General features: G+C 62.8%; 2 protein-coding genes across 13 annotated transcripts in view; one reads left to right on the top strand and one right to left on the bottom strand.

The window, feature by feature from the left end:
- ENTREP2 (endosomal transmembrane epsin interactor 2) overlaps positions 1–12888 on the top strand; it is a 163903-nt gene that overhangs the window by 150250 nt on the left and 765 nt on the right. Inside the window, exons 8-17 of the mRNA XM_053912789.1 lie at positions 1542–1617; positions 3323–3541; positions 4905–4964; positions 5797–7217; positions 8668–8758; positions 9551–10273; positions 10500–11009; positions 11202–11413; positions 11526–11667; positions 12476–12688. Of these exons, the coding sequence (XP_053768764.1) occupies positions 1542–1617; positions 3323–3541; positions 4905–4964; positions 5797–6104 (663 nt within the window). The 3' untranslated portion in view covers positions 6105–7217; positions 8668–8758; positions 9551–10273; ... (2 more) ...; positions 11526–11667; positions 12476–12688. The remainder of the gene's footprint in view (positions 1–1541; positions 1618–3322; positions 3542–4904; positions 4965–5796; positions 7218–8667; positions 8759–9550; positions 10274–10499; positions 11010–11201; positions 11414–11525; positions 11668–12475; positions 12689–12888) is intronic.
- APBA2 (amyloid beta precursor protein binding family A member 2) overlaps positions 9094–12888 on the bottom strand; it is a 79231-nt gene continuing 75436 nt past the window's right edge. For all 12 annotated transcript variants that reach the window (XM_071219447.1, XM_053912779.1, XM_053912777.2 and 9 more), the window contains 4 exons: positions 12457–12669; positions 11546–11665; positions 10116–10256; positions 9094–9947 (listed from right to left, as the gene is read on the bottom strand). In XM_071219447.1, the coding sequence (XP_071075548.1) occupies positions 9876–9947; positions 10116–10256; positions 11546–11665; positions 12457–12669 (546 nt within the window). In that variant the 3' untranslated portion in view covers positions 9094–9875. The remainder of the gene's footprint in view (positions 9948–10115; positions 10257–11545; positions 11666–12456; positions 12670–12888) is intronic.

Genomic DNA, 12888 nt, shown 5'->3' with positions numbered 1-12888 from the left:
CCTCCTGTACCCGCCCCGACCGGGGATCGAACCCGCCACCTTTTGGCACATGGGGACAACGCTCCATCCCACTGAACCCCCTGGCCAGGGCCCGGTGGATTTTTAAATCACAGTAACTGGTCAAAAGAGCACCGTCAGGGAAAGCAGGAAGGCCCCTTTCCTCAGCAGCCCCGTCACCCCGGACCTGCCTCCAGGAGCCGAGCTGTCTCCTTTCACAACCACACTTGACTGGGAGCCAGGGACGTGCCTGCCAAGTATGAAACAAACCCAATGTCCTCCCAGCTAGGCCCACTGGGTATTCATTTCTCTTGGTTTCTTTTTATTTATTTATTACCAGGAGCTCTGTTTCAGGTACTGCTACCCATCTCTGCAAAAATAAATAAAATAAATAAATAAATGAAGTCAAAAGCAGGTCAGCTGCAGGAGAGTTACGGCAGGTGAACAAAGCTTCAGGGTGCTGTCCTCTTTGGGGGGACTTAGAGAGGCTCACTGACAGAGATTTCCAGAATTGGTTATTGGCATGTAGCGATTTTGGTGAAAAGGGAGGTGAGTGCTTGTGTGGTTATTTTATATGTAATCAGGATCGTTTTTAAAAAGTTCTCCCCCTTTGGCACTGGGGGGAGGGTCACGCCTGCCACAGCGCCACCCTGGGAGCAAAAGGAGAGATCCAGACAGGCCAAGGGTGGGCGGGCGGGCGATCTCATGGGCATGGTGGGAGAGGAGGAGGCAGGCACCAGCTGCCCGGCCTTCCCGGGCTGCCCCCCCTCCCCGCCCTCCCTGCCCCAGCCCCAAGCTCATGGCCTGCAAGCATGTTCCCAGAACGGTCCCGAAGTAGCATGAGGATTGAGATTTTTTGTGTGCAGAGGTGAGGACGGGCCCCTCGCATTCCCATGGCCTGTCTGGGCTTAGTGGGCCCACTTAAGGAGAAGGCTACAAGGCTGCTGTGACTGTTGGCCATGGGGCCACATTCAACCCAGAAACACCCCCCACCCTTTGAACTCAGGCGCTGAGCCCCAGCTTAGCCAGGGAGGCAGCCTTGGGACGCAGACCCAGGGAGGAGAGAGCCCACGTGAACGCTGGGTGACTTGGGCACCCAATGAAGCCAAGACTGTGAGGTGCCTGGGCTGGGTCCCAGCTGTGGTAGCCCAGAGCGTGACGGGGCCATCACTGTGTCTCTCCTGTGGCCACCATCTTCACGGAGTGGAAGTCGGAGGGGAGGGTGGTTGAGAGGAAAGGGCTGGAACCGAGGACAGGGACTGTCCCACCTCCTGCAGTCACCCTGGAGGGTCCTGTGTGGCCCCCAAACAGCTCCCTTAGGCGAAGGTGAGGGGGCTTAGGATGGCACGTGGCCCTGGGGTGGGCTGTATTCTGGCTGCAGAAGGTCAGAGAAAGGGCCTTGGCCTTGGCGAGCGCATCCTCAACCGTGCACCGCACTCCTTTAGGGAGAGAAGGGGAGAGCTAAGTGCCTGTCTCTCGGCATTTCCCCCGGGAGCTGAGCTCTGGGGCCTGCTCCCACTTGCCGCCTCTGCTTCTTGCTCTAGCTTCCGGGTGCCGAGCAGCAGGGCACCGAGACCAGCCCCCGGGACCCAGGTGCCACTGGCGGCTGCAGCTCCCAAGGTAAGCCTACCCGTCAGTGTTCGAAGTAACAAGTGTGTTGCCTTCACAGGATGTTCCTCCTTCTCCTCTTGCTGCTCCGCACTCTCCATTTCTTACTCTTGAGGCACGCAAGTCCCCACGTTCCCACTGGTGAAAAGTGGCCAGCGAGGTCTCAAAATGTTCTCAGTTGAATCAAAAGAATATTTTTTATTCCTCAACCAAGGATATGTTTATTGATTTTTTTTTTTTTTTTTTTTAAAGAGAGAAAGGAAGGGAGGGGGAGAGATGGAGAGAAACATTGAATCGAGACAGAAACATTGATTGGTTGCTTCCCATACATACCCCGATCGGGAATCAAACCCACAACCTTCTGGTGCATGGGACGACGCTCCAACCGATGGAGTCCCCCGGGCAGGGCAGATTTTGGTTTTAGGGGCGCACGATACACACAAACACGCTATTACGTGTGAGCACCTTCTTTACATGGCCACTGGTAGGTCCGTTTTTGGTCCATTTTTTTACTCCTGCAGTTTTTCCTCTCTGTAGATTTATAAGAAAAAGTATTCGTTAAATAATAAGAGATGTGAGAAAATGTGCAAGAGTAAAACGTTTCCAAACCAGTCCCAGTCTGCACTAGTCTGGCCCCCAGGAAGCGTTTGCGTTCCCCAAGTCTGCATCCTTGTCGTCGCCGAAGTCATCACACTCTTTCTTCCTTTGTAGCTGCTGTCGCTTACAAAGTCTTTCTCCTCGCGAGGCAGTTCATGTGTTTTTGTAGATCTCCCGTTCGCATGGTGTTCTAGGAGGGGAGTAAGCGTCCTGAAGAATTTCCGTTTTCGCATATGATGTCTGAGCTCCGGGTCACCTTTCTGGTTCCCACACGGGCCGCTCCCTGCTCCGCAGCATCTGCTGCGAGGTGCTGGGGCAGACAGTGGACGGGGGAGAGAGGACAGGGTAGGGACAGCTGCTCGGACCCTATCGGGCGAGCAGGTTCACTGGGGATCTTTTTCAAACTGACTCGGGGTCTGTCCTTGCCTCCCCCGGGCGCTGCCCCGGAGAGTGAGGGGCGAGACCAGGCCTGCACATTGTCACAGGTGGAGAGCGGTGCTCACACATTCGGGGCCTCTGAAGTCCCTGTGGGCTTGTCCGAGCCCTGCCAGCCAGGCCGCCTGCAGGGTTTCTGGGGAATCCGCGGTGCTGGCGTGCTCCCAGCGTCTGCTGAGGCCGCCGGCCCTCAGCTTGGAGCACCAGGCAGGCATCCCCGGGGCAGGCTGGTGGGCGGGCGGCACTACCTGCTGACCAGGGCTGCACCCCCTGTTGGGGGGCATAGGTTCTGTGCCCACCAGGCCTGGCTGGGATGCCTTGGTGCCCCACCTTTCTCTGCCCAGGCCCTGCTTGCCCAGCATCCTATTGCCCCACCTTCTGAACTTGCAACCTGCCAGGGGCTGCCTGGGTGGGGCTGTCTGGTGTCTCACTTTTAGTCACTGTGGACTGTGCAGTCCCACCCACACGCCTTCCGGAATGATTCCTCGGGCACAGTCTGGTGCCCCAACCTTCCTGCACCACAGAGCACCTGCCACCTCCTCAGTGTCCCCACCCCCAGGTTATGGGGTGTGTCCCGGGGACGGCTCTGCGCCCTCTGCCAGGAGGGGCTTGGGGCTCTGTCCCTGCCCTGGGTGGCGCTGTGCTCACCTGGGCCTGTGCTGACGCGGCGTCCTTTGCCTTGCAGCGCCTGCCAACAGCACGAGCCTCTCAGCGTCCGAGGGTGTCACTGCACCAGGCCCAAGCCACCTGTCCTCTGACGGCCCTGTGGGTGCCCCGCCGCCAGCCTCTCACCCCAGCCTCACATGCCCCCAGGGCCCCGACCGGGACACCCAGGCACATCAGGGTGCTGGTCACGTGACCCGCTCCGCCAGCGACCCCACCCCATGCTCGTCCTGGGCAGCAGGTACGGTTGGCGCCGCCCACCTGCGTCCCCAGCATGTGTCTGGCTCTGCCCTATGCCATGCAGGCCCAGTGACCCCTGAGCATCCAGGCCATGCCCTGGGGCCCTGCCCAGGGCCACACTGAGACCCTGGCCTGATGTTCTCGGTCCCCAAGGGAGGTGGGCAGTCTGGGGCCTCAGCCGTGCCGCCAGGCTTGCTGCTCTGGCCCGGGAAGGAGGTGGGCAGTCTGGGGTGAGGAGCCCCCCAGGTGGGTGAGCCGGGTCCCAGTGTGAGCCTCTGGGCCCGCACCTGCCTGGGGCCCCGGAAGGGCCGAGGGCCAGGCTCTGCGCGGCCATCAGCCTCGCTGGGGTCACAGTCAGCCCCTGTGGCTCTCCGCGTGGGCAGTGTCCCCCTGGGGCTGTAGGGCGTGGCGCCAAAGTCCCTGCGCCCCAAATCCCAGGAATTTGTATTTCACACCAACCCCCCAGCCATGCGGTGCGGGGGTGGGGGGTCTTGTGCCCCTGAGGTTGGAGAGCCCACACCTTGTCCCGGGTTGCTGCAGTGGGCGGGGACGATGGCCGTGTGTTTGCTGTGGAGATTGGTGGCTTTTGCTGTGGGGACTTTGTCACAACATGAAAGTGAGTGACCCCAGGGGAGGTCCTGTGGGTGTCTCGGCCCCCTGAACCCCAGGTGGCATAGGTTCCAGGAAAACTGTGTCCTGGGAGCCTGGGGAAGTCAGTCATGGCCTGGATATGTGTGGTGTTGCCCCTGCGGCCCCCCCAGGCCGGCAGTCCATCTCTGCCAGGACCTCCTCCGCCCAGTGGCCGCTCCCACAGAGAAGCCCCGCCGGCCCTGCCCCGCTGTCGCCGTGTTCCAGGCCCAGCCCCTTCAGAGCAAACACCAGCCCAGGTTCACACACCAAGGGGCGGGAGGGCCCTACACACATGGAGGGCCCGCTCTGTGGCCCTGATGGCTCTTTGGTCTGTCCCTCTCGGTGACACTCACGTCCTCAAACCAGGACATGTTGGGTGGCGAGAAGAGGTGGTAGAGTGACAGGTTATCTCAGTGCTACCTCTGCATCCACCATCCCACGCTGTTGGCCACATCGGATGGTTAGTGTTCTGCACAGCCAACGCCTGCGTCCCCCGAGGTCCCTGGAGGCCCCAGATGTGGATGGTGTCCCATGAGGGGCCCAAGTTGGTCTGTGGCCCTGGCCTGCTGCGCTGTGCCCCATGGGCTGGCCAAGCCCCACTGCCTGCCCCATGGCGGGGCGCCCCCTGCTGGGCTGGCAGCGCAAGTGCATGTCTCTGCCTGGGGAGGCTGAGTGTGGTGTGACCAGAATTCCCTCTTCCCTTCCGGGTGTTCGCGGTGTTCTCTGTTGTGAAGATGATGCCCGCCGCAGCCAAGACCCTGACGCGGGACTGTCTCGGGCTGCTCTGGGGACCGGTGAGACGCTTCTTTTCTAAAACAGTGTGGTGCCTGCTGTGAATGCGGGGATGGGTGACGGGGATGCATGGTCCGTGGTAGCCTGGGGTCCCATCCAGCTCCTCACAGTGTTGCCCAGAAGTGGGGCTCCCCCAGCCCTCTGGGCCTTGCCCTGCCCATCCCCTGTGTGGGGTCCCAGAGGCTGTGATGTCACACCCACGCGGCCACTTGTTCTGCCGTGTTTGTGAGGCTTTGCACTGAGGGGAGGTCAGCCCCACGTGAGGTTTCAGTTTCTCGTGTGACTTGAAACAGGGCAAGTAGGGCTTCGATCTGGCTTTTGGTGAGTGGGTCGCTGCCGCCTGCCCACCGCTGGCTGTCCCTGGGAATGCCGAGACCAGCACTCATCCGGGGGGCCTCGGCCTGGTGGGCGCTGTCTGCACGCCGTATGGGACAGGGCTCTCAGCGAGCTCTGGCCTCCAGGCAGACTTGTCTGCAGACCCCATCAGACCGATGAGGGCAAAGGGCATGGAGCTGGGAAGGCTGAGAGGGGATAGGAGGAGGACCCCGCCCTGTATGGCCCTTCCCTGCCCGGCCGGCTGTGGTTTTGCCTGTCTCCAACCCTTCAGCTCCAGGAAGCTGGGGTTCAATGCCATCTTAGCTCGGAGCTGAGAGGGGTCAGGCCCCACCGTGGTCAGAGGGGACACAGGAGGCAGGGATGCTCCTGTCACCAACCCGGACCTCCAAATGCCAGCATGCTTGCGTCAGCTTTTAAAAGGCTTCATCAAACAGCTGTCTTCCATGCTGTTTTGGTTCCGGCCGTTTTCAGATTTTTATCTTTTCCCTTGGCTTTTAGTTTCCCGGTCTCACTCTGTCACAGCTGCCTGTGCCCGTCGGCAGCAGCCTGCGCCGCCCCGGGAGCCAGACGCCTGGAAAAGCCAGCAGCGCGCAGGGCCGGAGGCCTCGCGGGTGGTCTCCAAAGAGCGGCCGCCCTTGACAGCAGACGGCAAGGCCCACGCAGATGGCAGGGTCTTGGTGGCTAAGTTTTTGGAACATGCCAGCTGCGTCCTCCCCGCCGAGGCGCGGCACATGACCGTCACCTCCGAGGAGTGCCACCCCTCGCGAGGCTGTTCTGGACCGGGTGTGAAGCGGTCGCCAGTCTAGACGGGACCACAGACAGGCCTGGTGGCAGTGGCCTTGCTGCAAACCAGTGCGCTTGTGGGGGTGGCTTTGGGGGCTGCTGGTCCCTCTCTCAGGAGGGGCCCAATCAGTCGTCGTCTTGGGGGTGACACAGGGCAGGAGGGCCCTCTCCTGTCCCTCATGGACTCCGTGGTTGTGCCAGGCAGGCAGCACTGTGCACTGACCAGCGGCACCAGAGCCGGGTGGCAGGCGACTGGCACGAATGAAGACACTAAGTGCTGTTAAGACCAGGGCTGCCGGAACCCAGGCTCCCCTCACCCTCAAGCCCCAGTTTGCCGTGGCGTTAAGGGGACGGAGGTGACATGAAGTGATGAGGCCGTGGTCTTGTGTGCTCTGTTCTCCCTTGGTCTTGGCCTTGTGTCTGCTATGGGTCCGCGCTCCGCCTGCAGGGCAGCAGGCTGTGTTCACACGTGTGCGGGGGGGCCCGCTGTGGCTGGGCAGCTCACGGGTGTGGCGAGGGGCTTTGCGGAGACCCCTGTTGCTGTCTGCCCTCCCTCCGTGGGGTACCTCCCTCCCCAGTGCGCTGTCTCTAACTGGCTCGAGTACTATGGAGCAGATGTGTGTTCACTGAATTTGGAACCGCGAGCCCTGGTGACAAGCCCGCTTTCTGGGTTTCCTTGGCGTCGGGAGAATGAGGCCTGGTCGCCCAGACCCGTGCATCTCCTGAGAAAGCAGGTCCCAGCCATGTCTTCATGAACACCCACCGAGTCGGGTCTGCAGGAACAGGCAGACCCAGCCGCCTCTGGCCGGCAGCTCTGGCACCTTGAACTTGGGCACTTTGGCAGCACCAGCACCTGCTGCTTCCCAGCAGTGGCCCTGGAGCAGCTCTGTCCTCGAGAGCTTTCTGCAGCCAGGGGCACACCTGCAGCTGCACCGCCCACAACAGCCACCACCAGCCCCTGGGAGGGACGCTGGGCTTGGTGCCCGTGTCTGTGCTGTCGGAAGCTGAGGAGGGGACGCCGAACCCCCTGCGGCGCCAGGAACCAAGGAGGTGGAAGGACGCCGCTGTGCCGTCAGCTGTGGGCGCTCGGAGCTATGGGTCCCGCCTCTGACGACAACCAGGCAGATGTCCCGGAGGTAAACTTCAGAGCACTTTATTCAGACTGTAACACGGAAAGTCTGTTCTCTAATTTTCTCGATGGAGAGCTTTTCAAGTCCCCCAAAGCCACTCCCTTGGCTGCAAAATTACATGGTGATGTTTCCAAGGGGCGTCCCCTGAGATCTACCGGCAGGGCCTTTCCAGTGTCTCTGGGGTCCTAGGGTCCCTGGGCTGGGCCCTCGGTGGGGCTGTCAGCCCTGGCCGCTCCCACCCCCACCTCTTGGGGGCACTCCGGCACACGTGTCTCTACTGAGCAGCCAGGGTGAGGGCACCCCTGGGAGACTGGCCTGGTGCTATAATTGGCTGCTTCTCCCTCCTTCTCTGCCATCCACCCCCGCCGCCCCTTAAGGGGAAGTGGGGTGTCTGGCTGAAGCCCACGCTCGCAGCCCCTCTCCTCAGGTCTGGGTTTGCTCCCACACAGCTGGGCTCCCCCAGCCTGGGGTCCCTCGTAGCCTCAGGACCCAGGCTTCTGGGAAAGGCCCTGGGAAGAGGGGTTCAGTTAGAGCCCCTGGGAATGGGCCAGGGCCCCTCTCACCAGCTCCAGAACCCTTGGCCCTGCTCTGCTTAGCGTCGCTGGGACCCGGAATCCTGGACCACATGGGTGGGCCACCAAGGGACAGCCCCCCCAATCACAGGCACACCCTCTCCCCTGGGGAAGACCACAGTGGGACCCCCCCAACCCGCAGGGCCTGGGGGCGGTGAGATGCTCAGGCAGGGGGTGCTCTGGGCCCATCTCTGCGGCAGACTGGGGGCGCGGACACCCCCTCCTCCAAGACCTCAGGTGCCCCCCACCGCTGGCCACAGCCGAGCTAGTTCCCGGCCCGTGAGAAGCCGCGTCACAGGACACTCCTTTCAAATGAACGTTCGCCCTCCCCCAGCCGTATAGACTCACTGACGCTGCTATCAAGGCAGAATTTATAGGAACTTGTTTCTGAGCCACAGGAGGTCTGTCTGCACTGGAAGGCTGTGTTTATTTAATGTACCTCAAGGTGTTTTCATGAAGGTCGATGTTTTAATAAAAGCTCTTCCCGGCCCCCATGTCTCTGAGGTCTGAGTGGGGCGGAGACAGTGGCTGCGAGCCCGTGCACCCTGCTGGGGGGCGGGCACAGGCCAGCCGGGCAGCGGGGGCACCCGGGCCACCTGGGGCCCCTCCCAGAGGCGCGAGACCGGAAGGGCAGGTGCCCAGCCGCACGGAGGTCCTGCTGGCGCTGCCCAAAGCTGCCCCTTCATGCCTACGACCTCTGAGGCCAGTAGGCCCTGCCTCAAAAGCTCTTGAATTTGGACTTTTTAGTGTGTGTGGTTGCGTGGGACCCTCACCTCCTGGGGCGGGGTGGGGGGGCCTTTCCTGGGTGGCCACGCAGCAGGGAGTTGAGCCGGCCTATGGGGGGGCCGAGGCCCCAGCTCACACTCAGCCCTGCCCCATGCCAGGTGACCCCAGGACTGTGGCCCCGGACCGAGATAAGCTATGCGAGAGCCGTAGAGACCCCTGTTGTTCGAGACAGGCTGCCCGGACTTGCAGGTAGGAATACTGCTGGTGTCAGTGGTCCGACTTTGTTCCACACACACACACTCGTGCACCACTGCAGGAGGAAGTGTCCATGTAACCCAGGGCACCCACAGCACCCTCTGTCTCTCCGGCAGCAAGTCGGTAGCCCCTCTCACTCCTGGGACACTGGTGGATGAGGGGCAGGCCTGGGGCCCTGTCACCAGGGCCAGCCTGCTGCCTGGAGCTCCCCTCCCGGGGGGGTGAGCGCCCCAAGGCCCAGGCATGGGGGCCACCGCATAGCCGAGGGTGGGCGGAAAGCCCGTCACCCACCTCCCTGTTCATGGACACACCAGCCAGGCAGACGGCTCCTCGTCTTGAGTTCGCGTTTATTAGTGATGTTAGCGAGTCTCCCTAAGGCGGCTGCATGCAACACGGGTCACTCCTGGAACACGGGGGCCTAGCGCTTCGGGGTGGTAAGGCTTCTTAGTCACAGTGTATCTGCCGGGCCAGGGAGGAGCCTTCGGGCAGCGCGGCTCAGCGCACACCGCCCTCTAGGGGCTGCGCTAGGCTAGCGGGCGACCTGCACGCGCTCGAATACTGGCCCCGCCACCCGGGGGGGTCATGTGCGGTGGGTTGTGTGTTGGGGGGGACGCGCACATGTGTGTGTATTGGTAGTGGGCTGCCCTCTTCCCCTGGGGGTGGGGCGTGCCCCAGTAAGTCCACAGAGGGCAGGTGAGCGTGGGCAGCAGTTGTGGCCACGGGCCCCCCGGAGACCCTCAAGTCCGAAGAACGGCTTGTTGGAATGCAACGTCCACCTGGCGGTAGTGGCTCAGGAAGGACGCGATTTCGACGCCGTGGCCGTCACCCTTCATGTGACTCAGGACCAGCTCCTTCCTCAGAGTTCCATACGATCCCGCAGCAGCGGCACCGTCAGCCCCTCAGGGGCCGTCGGGGAGGACAGACGCCACACAGAGGTACCAACACACCTTGTCAGTCGCTATGAGCAATGGGTCAGCACGTGGCGACACCCTGGGCTGGTCAGTGGAGACTGGTTCCCATGCCGCGCCTCCGACAGACACGCCCCTCGTGTCAGAGAAAAGGGAGGGGCAGGTCCCGGTCCGCCCCTGCTCCGCTGGGCCCGGCGCGGGGCCTAGATGTACAGCGGGGTCTCCTGGCCCGTGAGGAGCCTGAACATGGCAGCGGGCATGGTCTTCATGTGGATCTGCCAAGGAGAGGTGGGCTGCGGCTCTCCCCTCCCGCCCCTGCTCTGCCCCCTGCCCGGGGTGTGCCAGCCCCACCCGGGGGGGGGGGGGGGCGGGGGGGAGGGTTCCCGTGTGAAGGAAGAAGCGGCTGCCGGTGACTACTCGCACTGAGGGGCCCAGAGTCTCACCTCCCCGACCGAGTTGGACAGAGCCTGCACAATCTTCTCGTGGGCCGTGGCCACCACGCTCTGTCCGTTGATCTCGATGATGCGGTGGCCAACGCGGACGCCCCCTCGCTCGGCGATGCCTCCCCGCATGAGGCTGCAGATCTACGCAGACACGTCAGGTCAGCTTGCCGTCCCCTCAGGGACTCCTGCCCATCGCAGCACCTCATCCCCCCAAGCCCCAGCTGGAGACGCCCTCCTTTCCGGGGTGGCGCTGCGGGCAGAGGCAGCGAGAACCAGGCCACCCAGGGCCTGTCTGCAAACGCACGCCTCGCTCTGCGTGCGGCGCAGCTGCAAATGGAAAAGGCATGGGAGCAAGACTAACTCAGACGTCACAAACTTTTCCAGGGACTCGGGGGAGGCTGGCTGCGTGGTGCAGCGTGGTCGGTGGTAATGGCAGTCCCCGTGGGCTCAGCGGGAGGAGAGGCCGGCTGGCTGGCCACAAAGGCCACTGTGCTGCTGGCTGATGCCAGGACTGTGCCCGAGTGCCCGCTGACACTGACCGGCGCACGAGTGTCTGATGACAGCCAGGGGGCACGTTCCCCAGGACAGCTGTCCCCAGGCCCTGTCACTTGCCTTGGGATGAGTGACTTCACCTCCTCATGCAACGGTGACAGATAATGCCACTCCCTGACCAGACCAGCCTCAGAGAAACCAGCTTCACAGCGGTACCTTGGGAGAAGAGTGTACCCACAGGGTGGCCTTCACTTCACGGTTCCTAACACTGACAGGCAGGTGGGCCAACATCCCCGGCAGAGAGACCAGGGGCCTACCTAGCAGCAGTGGCAATGAGGGAACGTGGCAGACAGGAAGAGCTGACGTCCCGCCCAGGGCAGCGGGGCCCACTGCCGCCAAGAGGTGAGAACAGGTGCCACCTTCGCCAGAGGCATGTGGAAGTGGGGGCCACCTGTTACAGCAGCAAGTGAGCGCTAACCTGGAGGGACAGAAGGGCCTGCAGCCCACGCCCTGCGCCTCTCCCAGCTCCGGACGTGTGCCTGCTGCACCACATGGCAGTGGGGACAGTTCTGTCTCACCACAGTCGCCCTCTAGGTTCCCCCAGAACCAAGGACACAGCACTCACCACGGCCCAAGGCAGGAGAGAGAAATCAGGAACTCCAGACTAAAGCACCCTGGCCTGAGCAACAGGCACAACAGAGCTGGGGGCAGATCAACACCCTTCTCAAGTCCCAGGTCACCTCTTCCTGGAAGCCCTCCTGCCTCCTCAGTGCCTGGCACGGAGCCTCTCACACAGGACTGAACAGGTGAGCAAGTAAATGCACGAATGAGAACGTGGATGTCTGTCAGCTGAACATAGCAAGTCTGATGCCGCCTCGGGCTGAAAGGGAGCCCACCTCCCCACACCCTAACGTGCAGGCGGCCGAGAGCGGACTCACAATTCCGTTCTGCACGCTGAAGCCCAGCTGGTACTTGAGGTCTGGCCGCTTGATGAGCACTGTGGTGACCGGCGGGCAGCTGACGATGTTGAGCTTCACCTGCGTCTGGTTCTTCAGACCCTGTGAGTGAGGGGACAGGAGCTACAGGTTAGCCCGGGGACAGAGCTGGCTGCGAAGGCACCACTCCCTGGCCAGTAGGCAGGGCTGCCAGGTCGGGGGGGCAGGGCATGCCTCAGCCCCCATGCTCCCGTGTGCTCCAGATCGGACGAAGGCAGCGGCCCCGGGCAGCATCCCATCCAGTGTCCCTCAGTGGTGGCCTGGTGCTGACCCCAAGTGGGGTGGGGACAAGAGCGCTTGGATTAGTGAAAACCTGCTGGTGTGCAGACGGGGCTGGGTGCATCCTGGGGTGGGGGGGCAGGTGACCGTGTGCCCAGGAGCCACAGCCGCCCAAGCCTCAGGCACCACTGTCCACGTCTGTCTGTCCACAAGGTCGCTCATGGGGCCAGGCTCTGGCACCAAGGCCAGAGTGGGTTGGGGACCACAGTGGGACCCCAGCATGGGGCCTGCCTTGCTCGGTGCTCCAGGGCTACCTGTCCAACTCCCCTGCCCCCCTGAGACCAAGAGCGGCCAGGCGCCAAAGCCCCAGGGCCACTGGCTTGCACCCGCTCCGCTGACCCCTTCACGGGGCCTAAAGCTGCAGGCTCACAGGTCAGACCCTCAGAGTGTCGTCTCGCTGAAGACTGCCTCGCAGACCCATGTGGGGACCCCTGGGAATGCCCCAGGCAGACCAGGACTGTTGGCTGCCAAACACCTGCGGGCCCCCAGCCCTCGCTGAGGGAGACCCAATGTGTCCCCCAGGGCCTTCTCTGACTCTCATGGTGGAGGGCGGAGCACAGGGGGCTGGGGCCTACCTTGATGATGCCCTGGCAGGTGGCGAGGGGCAGCCCCACCAGGCTGGTGCCGTTGACGGACATGATCTGGTCACCGATGCTGAGCTTCCCCGAGCGGGCAGCCGGGCCGCTGTTCATCATGTTGGCCAGGATGACGGTGGGCAGGATGGAGCCCCAGCCAGACTCCACCACCACCACACCCAGCGCCTCGCCCTTGAGCTTCTCCAGCTGCAGCTGCGAGGTGACAGCAGCGGTGGGTGAGCGGGCTGCCATGGGGCCAGGCCGGGCACAGACCCTGCCAGCCCATCCCACACAGGTGTGTCCTCTGGAGAAGTCCTCACGCCTCTTGGCCCCGAGGGTCATCCTCTCAGAGTTGCCAAGGCCGCTCGGCGAGAAGCTGGGACCATTTCCCTCAGCGGGTCACTCCCTCATCCACCCGTCCAGCAGTGTTGG

This window comes from Desmodus rotundus, chromosome 10 (genome assembly GCF_022682495.2).
Source record: "Desmodus rotundus isolate HL8 chromosome 10, HLdesRot8A.1, whole genome shotgun sequence".
Taxonomy (NCBI): domain Eukaryota; kingdom Metazoa; phylum Chordata; class Mammalia; order Chiroptera; family Phyllostomidae; genus Desmodus; species Desmodus rotundus.
Note: the sequence above shows the minus strand (reverse complement) of the source record. Positions and strands in the feature narration are given on the sequence as shown.